General features: G+C 43.6%; 1 protein-coding gene across 1 annotated transcript; it reads left to right on the top strand.

The window, feature by feature from the left end:
• Window positions 1–1263: 1263 nt before the first annotated feature.
• On the top strand, window positions 1264–9064 carry TGIF1 (TGFB induced factor homeobox 1). The gene is made up of 3 exons (XM_079108632.1): window positions 1264–1642; window positions 6889–7115; window positions 8001–9064. The coding sequence occupies exons 1-3, from the start codon at window positions 1627–1629 to the stop codon at window positions 8574–8576; spliced, it is 819 nt and encodes a 272-aa protein (XP_078964758.1). The 5' UTR covers window positions 1264–1626; the 3' UTR covers window positions 8577–9064.
• The last annotated feature ends 3302 nt before the right edge of the window (window positions 9065–12366 follow it).

Here is a 12366-nt window from a genome sequence, read left to right as displayed (position 1 = left end):
CTTTCTCCTACCGGGATCTCCAACGAGGTTACAAAACAAAAAGAGCACAGAGCCGAAACTGGAGACAGACCCAGGCGCTGACGTCTCTTACTAGGCTTATTTGCGTTTGAGTTTTTTCTTTTTCTCTCTCTCTTCTTTTTCAGTGACAGAGAAAGTGGTGTATGACAGTTCATTTGCTATGCTTCAAAACAACGGGTCATACCCACGCGAAAACTAGACCCAGAGGAGAGGTCATGCGTGTCTAGAAGTCGGCCAAACAGCATCTGGTATTTTAAAAGGGGAATTTTCATCAAGGAACTCCTGTTGGAGTCCTCGTAACTGAACCAAAATAAACCAACAGGAACATGTGTTTACTTAATGGCTAGTTTCTGTTTGAAATACAGAAGGGGAGGAGGGGTCCCCTAGCGGGATTTAAGTCCTAAAAGTAGATACTGTTTACCAAAACGGATGAGCAGTCATGGCGTGGTCGCCTCCTTGCTATAAAGGCGGCAGCTGCCGGGGTCCGGGGGGTGGAAGGGTCGGGCCGAGTAGCAGCAGGGCAGGCGTGCGCCCGGGCAGTCCCCAGACAGAGACGTTTTAAAGAGCATGTGAGCATGACAAGTGTCTATTCGCAACGTGTTAGATTTCGAAACTGCCTTGCAATCCAATCCGGAACTCGCAGCTTTAGCCCGGGGGAACAGACATTCGCCTAGGGTGTCTGTCTCATCCCCCACCTCTCACTGCCGTTGTTGGAGGAAGAGCCCCGGGAGGAGAAGGGTGCGCCGCGCCGCGCCCGCGTGTCAATGGCAGCCGCGCATTCTGGAAGAAGTTGGTTCTTGTCCCGAATACTTTTCCTCTCGTGCCCCGCCCCTTGAATCAGAAGCGGCTGTCTTAAGCGGCTAGAGCAGGGACTGTGGAGTTTGGGGCAGCTGTCAAAAACAAGAGGGCGAGTCTTTTCTTCCCTGGGGTGGAGGAGGGGAAGAAGGGGGCGTCCTTTTTCCCATCTGTTGCAATTTCCTAACCAAACGCACTCTCGCCAGCCTCGGGAAGAAAGGCCCAAAGGAGAAATCCGGAACGCTCGGCTGGTGTCTCCGCCGCCGGGCGAGGGATGCGGGCGTGCAGCAGCAGGCAGACAAGATAGTGTTTCTGGGGTCCGCCACCCCCGTGAGGGACGGGTGACAGCGGCCGGGTCAGAGCGGCCGCGGCGCACGGTCCACCCGGGCTGGAAGGTGCGGGGGAGGGGCAGAGGCGCGGTGGGACGGGCGGGGGACTGGGCGGGCGGCTGGGGGCGGAGGCAGGACCTACTGTACCTTCCCTCCTCGCCTCTCACTCTGACAGCGCCGAGGTGCGCCGTGCAGGAGCCGGGAACAAAGGAGCGGAGTGGGGAGGGGAGCGAGTTGGGTGAGGGAGAGCCCCCGGCCGGCTGCCAGAAGATCCCGGCAGGAGGAAGCCCAAGTGTCACTTGAATTCCACCCAAGGAGCAGGCGCCTGGGATCCGAGCGCCTTGTTTAGCAATAACGGCTGGAGCACGTCCTATAAGTTGCAGGAGCGTCTGCGGTGAAGGAGAACGACCGCTTGCCCCCTGTGTCCCGGCTCCTGGTCCCTCGAGACCCCAGCATTGCCTTGCGCTGGGAGGGGAGTTCCAGAATGAAGAGCAAGAAAGGTAAGGCGGCCGCGGGCTGTGCGCGCTGCGGGTGCGAGTCCCAGAGAAACATGCGGGCCGGGCCGCGCTGGACTTGGGGGGAGAGTGACTTGGTGGACTTTTCCGCCCAGGGGCTCTCGGGCTGGAGCGGCGGCCGTTCTCTTTGTTGAGACTGTGTCTGGAACAGCAGTTGCTGTTTTCCTTCTAGACACAACACGAGGGGCTGTTGTGGGGAGACGAGCCTCTCCACGCTGCTGGCACGTTGTCAAGAATCAATGCTCAGCGCCTTGTTTGTCCTCCTCCAAGTTTCATTGTCTCCACCGACACCCCACGCTCGGCCCAGCCGCCGCGTGGCTCCTAGCTCTGTCTGGCAGGCGGCGGGTGTGGGGTCGGTGTCGGGGGACCCCGCCTAGCTTTTCCTGGCCCGGATCCGGAGCTGCCGGGGCCGCGGTGCCTTTGTCTGAAAGTTCGGTTCCGGGGTCCCCGCTCCCCAGTGGGCCCTGGCATCCTTCTTTAGGGATGAGATGTTTTTTCACAGTCAGAGGAATGTGATCCCGGACCCCCACATTGCCCTTGGGTTACACGACTTTGGAAAGCTAGACTTCTAAAAAATTCCCAGCCTCTAAGTTTTCCCACGATGGATTTGGGACAAGATGAGGAGTTAGGACACAGGGCAAGCAGTTTAAAGCGGCATGCAGTCAAAATGCGTCCAAGTGTGACAAGCAGGCTTGGTTGTAAGTGCAAAGACCGAGGCTGTCATTGTTTCCACGAAGCGTTCTGGAAGCTTTTCAACTAAAACTTGCCGTCAGTCTGGTTTAAAAACAAAGTACTCTGGGGGGAAAATACCTGAAAGGTCAAAGACTGTGAAGTCTGTTTTGAAGTTAACTTTTGAGTCCCTGGCTGGGAGGTCCCCCGAGTGTTCCGTCGTGGACTAGAGTTGGCTTTTCTGTTGTGATTTATGTGGAGTGGTTCAAAACAGAAGTTAATCGCTCGGGGAAGCCAAGGACCCGGGGCGGGGGGCGCTATTGCGCATGCTCAGGAGCTTCCTCGCGTTGGTAACTCCGCATTCTTTCAGAACCCGATTGCAACTGCAATTCCAAAGGAACGGAATTCTGAAGGGGCAGCCGCACTCCCCACAGGGTTCCTTCAGCTGTGTTTTTACCGCAGAGTTCTATTGATGGGATTCTGTGGGAGACTCAAGCACGCGGAACTTCCCTGTTCCCCCAGGCTTTCCCAGCGAGAGCAAAATTAAACTTGTCACTTTGTAGTAGGACCCCCTGGAACCCCTCCCCGAAGGACACAGTGAGAACGTGGGCGCTTACAGCTGGGGACGTTTAACTTGGTGCTGAGAAAACGCGCGGGGAACGTCCGGGTGTCTGTGCAAAGCCGTGTCATGCTTGGTAGGGCTGACAGGTCTACACTTACCAGGAGACGCTCTGGGTTCTGATAGGGCTCGCCAGCTTAAGCGGCGGGGGGCTTCTGGCTTAGAGTGGTTCGGGTGCGCGGAATGCAAAACTGGGCTTCCGCCTGCCCCCCTCCCCATTGTTTGGACCCTGGCGGGGGCCGCTCTGATGAGCCTCTAGGCTCAGGCACCCGGGTACCCCTCCTCCTTCCCTGCCCGCGGGCTTCCCTCCCCCTACGCCCCCCATCCCCGGCCCTTTGGGCATCCCCGAGGGAACCAGGCTGGGGTCCCTGGCAGGGTGGGTGGGGGAATCCGTGGTCCCCAGCCCGGGGCGCACAGAGGTCCTGCTGCTACTCAGCGCCGACTCATGGAAACAATGAAAGGTGATGTGTTGGAGAGGAAACTTTGCGATTGCCCCTCGGCTCGTGGGGGTAGCCGAGACTGCTGAGATTGCCGAGATTTCTTTCCCATTTTAGGTTTCCCTTGCAAATCGTCTGGGATCGGGGGCAGGCATCCTGAGGATGTGGGATCCAGGACCCCATTTTTAGCTCGTTAGTGGCCCGAAGCCCCAGAGGTCCCCTGCCCGTGCTAACTCGTACAGTTTGCAGGCGGTTTTCAGTTGGAGCCCAACAACGCTCAGGAACAAAAGCGGCTTGCCCTGCTCGGGGCTCCTCCCTCTCCCCGCGAGCCTCCGGGTCCTGCCTCCGCCTGTCCAAGACTACCTGGGGCTGGAGGGAGCCTTGCTTATCGGCTCCGGTAGGACTCCAGAAGTCGGTCCCGGCCTATTGTCTGTCTATAGAAATGTCTGAAAATCTTTTCAAGTTTCCTTAAAACAAAAGCACTTTCAGTTCAGTTTAAGTGCACGGGTTTTGGTAAGCCGGCGTCTGATGATAATATGTCCTCCTAGAAAACTGAAGACGGCAAAAAGATCTCCTAAAGTGGTTTAAAAACAGGGAGAAAGAAGGTTCGACGAGAAAAATGCGCCCCCCACCTCGTCTTTTTGACCAGTTCCTGACCATATTGAATTCTTGTTTTAGGATCGCTCTTTGGCTGGGGCGGCCAAGCGCACTGTGGATTTAGTAACTTGGGTGTTAAGTTGGATTCCTGTTTGCTTCTCCAGAGGGGAGCTATTCTGATCAGGAAACTCGTTAGGTTAGATTTGCCTTTATCTAATTAAACTTTCCTTTACTTTTATTACTAGATTCTTACATATTAAAAATCCAACTTCCCAGCTACAGTCTCAGCCCCCCTCCCCTGGATGTTTCGGGGCTATTCAGAAAAAAGAAAGTGCAGAGAAGCAAGATTGCTTCTTAGAGCCGTGGGATCCACTGGCCATCTTGTGGCTTCTTGAACAACATTTCCTTGTATGTGGATAGAGTAAAAGCCTTTTGATTCGGCTCCCCACCCACCACTGCCCCCCCACCACCACAATTTTTAAAGTGTAAGCAAAGCAAGACGTTTGGAAACAAATCGTAACCGGGAAACTTTTCAAAAGCTCTGTTACAGTAGGAAATGAGTAACGAGGAAAAGTCTTTGTTTTTCCAAGTTGAGCCACAATCAGGAGGGAGAGTTTTAATGAAAACAGTCCTGACAGCAATAAACGTGGTTTAGCTGCAGTGAAATATCAGCTGGCCCAGCCAAGGCACTGAAGTCTTAACTTCCTGTTACTTCAGCTTTTGTGCACATATTGAAAATATTTGTTAAGAGATCCAGAGGCCTGGCATTCATTTTTTCCCCCCAAATGAACTGAGAACAGAGTGAAGTCTTGCCTTAGTTTGGTGTCGCTTAACTGAAACCTGCTTTTGTGTGTCACTAACCTATTCGAAAAGATCAAGCTTCTTGTCAAACTAAGCAAGCAGATCAAAGGGCACTCTTCAGCTTTTTATTCTTTTATGTTGTTGTTATTGTTTATTTGCTTGTTTTAAACTCTTCGTTATTACCAATTTACAGTTGGGAATTCACTGTTCAATGAGCATTTTTTCACACTTTTTCTAGATTTAAAAAAAAAAAGGGGAGGGAAATAAAAGCCTTGAAGCTTTTCAGACGTTGGAGAGTTTAAACAAATTGCTTTATTCAAATTTGCTTTAGTTAGTCAATTAACTTGACACGTGTTTAGAAGTGATTTCCTTAGTTATCAAGGCAAATGTGAAACAGGAACTCATTTATAATCTCAAGGTATTTTATTAGTAGTTCACACAAACTTCAGCATGGGTTTTGAAAGTTTCTCAACTTCTTAGCAGTGAAAGCAGTTTCAGTTTTAAATATGCCCTTTCTTTAAAATAAATTTTTTAAGAAACAGCTTAATTAAATCTTCAGGGAAGGGAAACTTCAAATACATGGCAGTTAAAATTTAGGATTCTGGTGTGGTTTATTTTTGACTGTTGAGCCTTGAGCTACAGTGAATTTGCAAAATCATTCACCTCTTTTGTTAGAACTTGCTTTACTTTGTCTTTGGAGCGTTTTTTTTTTTTTTTTTTTTTTTTTTTTTACTTTTCCTGTAGGAACGCCCTCCAGCACCTTCTGCCCCCTGCAGTCCAAAAGTAAAAATGTGTTACCAAGTAAAGCCAGTCAGTGCATTTTTTAAAAGTTCCTTAAACATACATTATATGTTTTGTTATTTTCTATTACTCAGTTAAAATTGGGTCTTTTTTCAACCAAAGTTACAGAAGAAAATATAAATGAAGCTAAAAATGCAACACCTTTAAAAATTAATCTAATACAGAAGTAACTGATATTTTCAAGCATGCTTATAATTTGTAATTCATTTATACTAAAAATTCTGGATTGTTTTTCCCCAACAAAGAATATTTCTTTAGTCATTTATACTTAACCTGTTGTAGTTTTGAAAGGTGAGATTAATAGCATTTGTTATTTAAATTTTTTTAGTTCAAAATGATGTTTAACAGTTAGGCAGGTCTGAATTTTTATTGAACTCTATCTGATTTAAACATTCTATGGTTTGTGAATTCTTAAAATTTCTGGTAGGATTAAAGTATGTACAACAGAAAGAGCTTCCTTTGGGGGTTGCATATTTAGTTTTCTTTGTCATGTAAGAATTTAAGATTGAACTCTGCTTATTGATATGTAATATTACAGGTTCCTATTAAACTAGCAGCTGAAATTTATGCAAAGTTGTAAATTCATTCAGTGTCAGGCATGTTTTGAAGTCTTCCTAAAGTACTAAGAGTAGAAAAATATTTTTTTTATGTAATGAAACGGACAACTAATGGATGTATTTAATGAAGTGACTAGTACTGTTCATTGAAAGTAGGTGTCTAATCCTGAATAAATATAGTGATGACTAAGCAATGATCATGGAATTAGTAGAAATTTTTAACAAGTATTTTACCTTTAGAGTACTAGGTAGGTAATTTTTCCTTCTTATATCAGTGAGGGAAAAAAATAGAAATTCTCTTATTTCAAAACTTTAATGGAAGGAGGAAGAGTAACACTTAAAATGTACATTAGCATATTCATTTGTTGTTTCTAGTTAAGAATGACCTTAAAGAGAAGGTCATTAAACACCTACCTACTTCTTGTTTCAAATGGGGTAAATTATTCAGTTTGTCTCCTCTAATGGATTGGACAAAAGATTTCTGAACATCTTTCAAAAGGAATGTGAGAAGTTAAATCCTAGGGACAATGGCTAAGCAAAAGTATTTCAGTTGAGAATCTACCATGTGAAGCTAGTCAAATTACTCTTGAGGACTTTACAGGTAATTCAGGGCAGAAAACACAGGTCTTTTGCTTTGGTTTTCAGTGGTTGAAAAAAATACATTTACACTGACTGGTCAGAATAAATGAGTTCTGTGATAGTTACCCTGCTGATAAAAGCGAGTGACAGTTGGCCTTTGTCCTTTTCTAGGTGTTGTTGCAGCATCTGGCAGTGAGACTGAGGATGAGGACAGCATGGACATACCCCTGGACCTTTCCTCTTCATCTGGCTCAGGCAAGAGACGGAGAAGGGGCAACCTGCCCAAGGAGTCTGTTCAGATTCTGCGTGATTGGCTATATGAGCACCGATACAATGCCTATCCCTCAGAGCAAGAAAAAGCATTACTGTCCCAGCAAACTCACCTGTCCACACTACAGGTAAGGAAAGGGAGCAAAAGGTTTTTGCACTTTTTTTTTTTTTTTTTTTTTTTTCTGTACTGGGAATCGATCCCAGGGTCTTGTGCATGCGCATTTACTCTGCGTCTGAGTTGCATCCCCAGGCTATGCATGAATTTTTATTTTCAAAGCCATTTTATAGCATTCCTGTGTGTCAAGTCATTAAGTTCCTCCCAATTTGAAAAAAAAAAAAAAGAAGAAATATCTTTTTATTGGAAATCTTATAGTGCTAAAAGCTAATAGTTGACTATTTAGAGAACACAGAAACCACTTGACAGTCATCTGTCAGATAGCATTTCCTTTAATGCCTGAAAGAGCCTTCAAACATAAAAAGGAGCTTAAACCTTACTCTATTGCCCAGGAAACTGGTTTGATATTTAAACAAGGACAGACTTCAGTGAGGTAATTCATGTTATGTCTGTTGACATAGTCATTTGAACTGGGAAAAATCAGTTACTGAGGAGGTGTGGCACTTTTCATACAGGAAAGGTTTTCCTGTAGTTGATTAACTCAAGTGTTGGGGCAGTAGGTAATAGGTTAAAAAGGGGAGAGTTAAAGGTAAAGCTTCCTCTCTCAAATCATTTTCGGGTATTTGGGAATTTATATCTTTTTCCCCTCCTGAAGAGATTTAAGGATAACGAGGTCCCAAAGCAAATTTGTATTTAAAGAGGAAGGAGATTTATGATAGGAGGTAGCTCTTTCTTGGCCGGGTTCAAATACCTTGAAGTACCTTGTAAGTCTAGATAAGCCTTTCTGTGCCTTCTTTCATACAAAGAGAGGGGTCAGTTAGGCACCCCGTAGAATGTTCTCAGAACCTGTTTGCTGAGTGAATGTGGAAAGCGTTCAAGTGTACCAATATGATTTCAGGTCTGTAACTGGTTCATCAACGCCCGCCGCAGGCTCCTCCCTGACATGCTGAGAAAGGATGGCAAAGATCCAAATCAGTTCACAATTTCCCGCCGTGGGGCCAAGGTTTCCGAAGCTAGCTCTATGGAGGCTGCGATGGGAATCAAAACCTTCATGCCAGCTCTAGAGGAGAGCCCGTTTCATTCCTGCACAGCTGGACCAAACCCAACCCTAGGGAGGCCACTGTCTCCCAAGCCGTCGTCCCCGGGATCGATTTTGGCTCGTCCATCAGTGATCTGCCATACCACTGTGACTGCATTGAAAGATGTGCCTTTCTCTCTCTGCCAGTCGGTTGGTGTGGGACAAACCACAGATATACAGCAGGTGGCAGCCAGCAACTTTACAGACACCTCTCTCATGTACCCGGAGGACACATGTAAGTCTGGACCGGGTACAAACGCTCAGAGTGGTCTTTTCAACACTCCGCCCCCTACTCCGCCGGACCTCAACCAGGATTTTAGTGGATTTCAGCTTCTAGTGGATGTTGCACTCAAACGGGCTGCAGAGATGGAGCTTCAGGCAAAACTTACAGCTTAACCCCCCTTTCAAGCAAAACAGTTCTCAAAAATGTCATGATTGCTGGGGGGAGTGATGGCAAGAGATGAATTGCATTATTTTATATATTTTTTTATTAATATTTGCACATGGGATTGCTAAAATGAAGCTTCCTGTTACTGAGATGTCTTCAATGGAATACAGTCATTCCAAGAACTATAAACTCAAAGCTACTGTAGAAACAAAGGGTTTTCTTTTTAAAATGTTTCTTGGTAGATTATTCATAATGTGAGATGGCTCCCAATATCATGTGATTATTTTTTTTCCACCCCTTCCCCTTTTTTGTCGGTGTTTTTTTTTCAGACTGTGCAATACTTTGAGAACCTATAGCATCTTTTCATTCCCATGTGGAACAGGATGCCCACATACTGTCTAATTAATAAAATTTTCATTTTTTTTTCAAACAAGTATGAATCTAGTTGATCGATGCCTTTTTTTCATGACGTAATAAAGTATTTTCTTTAAAAGTTGTTGTAATGCAGAGTATTTTGTTGCAGGAGGTGGTTCTTAAGTAGTAGTAGGAATACTTGGCCTCCCTATGAGCAGGAAGTGGGGGTGGGGTTGAGTGTGAGTTGGGGGGTGTCAATGGCTCTTTGAAGAACTGTGGACAACAAGCCAATGTGTATAAACAGGATGTGTGATATTTACTCTTGATAGGAGGCATAACAGGCCCTTAAATCTTTCTTTGGGCTGAATGGCAAATTGAAATGAATCATTTAATCAGCGCTAAACTAATCACTAAATCCTTACTGTGATCTCTCCAATATTTTTTAAAAACCTGGCCATGCTGGAGAATAAAAGAAATGTCTTGAAGCAACTAGTTATGGTTTAAGTTTTCAGAAGTTAACAGTACAAGCAATTTCCTAGTATTGTCCCTCTTCCATGTTATCCTTTAAGATAAGCTTTGCTCCGTGGTACAGTTAAGGTCTTACATTCAAAAATAATATTAATTTATAGAGAAATTGCCTTTAAAACATTAAAACAGTCTCTAAAATGATGAACTGATGGAGGAGATCCTGTCTGTCTATGGTGGTATTGTTATTTTATTAGGTAAACATCTTCCAAGGTCACAAGTTTTTGAAAACATGGTGCTGTGCACAAGTAGAGTTTGTTAGGCTAGACAATTACTTACAAAGCCCAGATAGCCAGAAGGGAATTTGTAGTGTTCCTTTCACTTGTCGCATGCCACAAAACCATTCTTATTATCATCATGCTTAGCATGAAGTTTCTTTGTTGGCCTGGTCATGTTCGTTCATAGTCCTGCCCCAGCTGTGAATTGTCTTAAGTTTGGGGAAGCATTATGGCTTCAGGATCGTTTTAAAGAATGCAGAAACATTCTTCTACATTGAAGTTTGTCTAATTTTGAAACTCTGTTATAGAAAAGCCCTACCATAGAAAGAGATAAACTCAAAGACTTTTTTTTTTTTTTTTTTTTCACAAGCGGAAGAGGAAAACTGATAATGACAACCAAGAGGTGTAAGAAAATGAAGTGAGAAAAAGGTGTGGTGTTCCAGGGGTGCCCTTGGAAGTGCCCTTAGGAATGGGGCTGGCCCTGCCTCAGAGAGTCACAGAAACAGATAAACCAAAATATAACGCTGATACATAAAAGAAACAAAACACATTAACATAATACAAGGGAAATAAAAAAAAGCGATTGAAAAATCATTGCTTGCTCCAGTAACTGGATCAAAGGCCAAACCATTTTGCTGTAGCACAGGTAAGGGAGACCAGCAAATACTCAAAGCGATATAATGTTAAGGAGGTCTTATCAATCGCTCTAAAATGGAAAGTAAAGGACTCGGGTAAAAACAGGTAAAAACAATCGAAAAGGTAAACATAAAAAGCTATTCATATCAAAGCCAAATAGAAAATGATTTTTGTGTTTCTTATTTACATGGAATATCTTTTTTCATGCGGTTTAACTTATTTGTGTTTTTGTGTTTAAAAACCATCTCACAGAGCATACACTGGGTCTTGCTTCTTATCTAGTCTAATGATCTCTGCCTTTTACTATGAGTTTAGTCACTTTACTTTTAATGTAATTATTAAATATGTTTTAATTCAGTTTACTTTCCCCCACCCCTTTCTCTGTTTCTCTTTTCCTGCCTTCTTTCAGGTTAATTGAATACTGTTTAGTGTGTTTTTGTTTTTGTGGTGTCAGGGATTGAAACTAGGGGGCCTCTTGCATGCTGGGGAAGCATCCTACCACTGAGCTATTTCCCCAACCCCTGGTATTTATTTTTTGTACTGGAGATTAAACCCAGGGGTGCTTAACCACTGAGCCACATCCTCAGCCCCTTTTTATATTTTATTTAGAGACAGGATCTCTTTAAGTTGCTTAGGGTCTTGCAAAGTTGCAGAAGCTGGCTTTGAACTTCAATCCTCCTGCCTCAGACTCCCCAGCCACTGGGATTACAGGAGTGCCTAGCCTAACTTTTAGTATTTTGCTTTTATTTTTCTATTGGCTTATAAACTATACCCTGTCTTATTGTTAATGGTTGTAAGGATTGCAGCATTACATCTTCAACTTATTACAATCTGAGTGTTAATATTATACAACTTCATATAACATATTGGCCCCTGTAACAGTATAGTCCACTCACCTTCTAAACTCTTCCTTTGTTTGTCTTATATATCTATGCACATAATGAACCTACCAGTGCAGTGCTATAATTTTATCTTATAACAAGCATGTATTATAAACAAGAAATACATGTAGTCTTTCATATGTGTCAAATATTTGCCATTTCCAGTGCTCTTCATTTTTTCTGGTAGATCCAAGTGACATCTGTTGTCATTTGTCTGAAAATTGAAGGATTTCCTTAAGAATTATATATAGTATAGGCCTACTGGTAACAAATCTTAGTTGAAAAAAACCGATTTCACTTTCATTTCTGAAGGTTAGTTTCACTTATGGAGAATTCTAAGCTAATAGTGATTTTCTTTTAGCATTTCAAAGGCATGTATTCTGGCCTCCACTGTTGTTTTTAAAGAGACATCAGCAGTCCTTTGTATCATTCTTCTCTTATATATAATATCCTCCCTGGCTGTGTTATTTTTGAATTTCAGCATTTGACCTCCATGTGCCTAGATTTAGTTTTCTTTGTATTTAAACTGCTTGGGGTTCATTGAGCTTCTTGGATCTGTAAGTTTGTTTTCATTTTCATTTATTTTTTAACCAAATTTAGGGACATTTTGGCTACTATTTCTTCAAATAGTTTTTCTGCTTTCTTTCCTTCTAGAATGCCAGTAAATTTATATTAAAGCACTGAAAGTGTCATATATCTGTGAGGCTGTTTTTCTTCAATCTTGTTTCAGATTCAATGATTTGTATATTTTATTTTCAACTCTCTAATTCTGCTGAATTCGGTCTGCTGTTGAACCCATCCAGGAAATTTCAGTTATTGTGTTTTTCACATGTAGATTATTACCATTCGAGTTTTTTTTTTGGGGGGGGGGGGGGTGATTTTTTTTAAAGGATTCTGCTTCTGTGCTGAGATTTCTCATTTGTTTATTAATTATGAGACTATTACCATATAAGCTATTTACAATAGCTTCCATAAAGCACTTTCCTGCTAATTGTAACATCGTAATCAGAGTCAGTTTCTGTTAACTGTATTTCACTTTAGCAGGGAGCCAGTTGTTCTGGGGCCTGTGGTTTTATTTTTACTATACACTGGACATGATGGATGGTGCATGAATAGAGTCAATTCTGCTACATTCTTTGAAGAGTTAATTTTTGTCTTCAGGTGGTTCTTTTGACTGGACTGAA

Source organism: Sciurus vulgaris (genome assembly GCF_902686455.1).
Source record: "Sciurus vulgaris genome assembly, chromosome: 13".
Classification (NCBI taxonomy): Eukaryota; Metazoa; Chordata; class Mammalia; order Rodentia; family Sciuridae; genus Sciurus; species Sciurus vulgaris.
Note: the sequence above shows the minus strand (reverse complement) of the source record. Positions and strands in the feature narration are given on the sequence as shown.

Coding starts and splice junctions, on each gene's coding strand:
- TGIF1 (XM_079108632.1), top strand. Junction 7,116..8,000: donor CTCACCTGTCCACACTACAG/GTAAGGAAAGGG, acceptor ATATGATTTCAG/GTCTGTAACTGGTTCATCAA.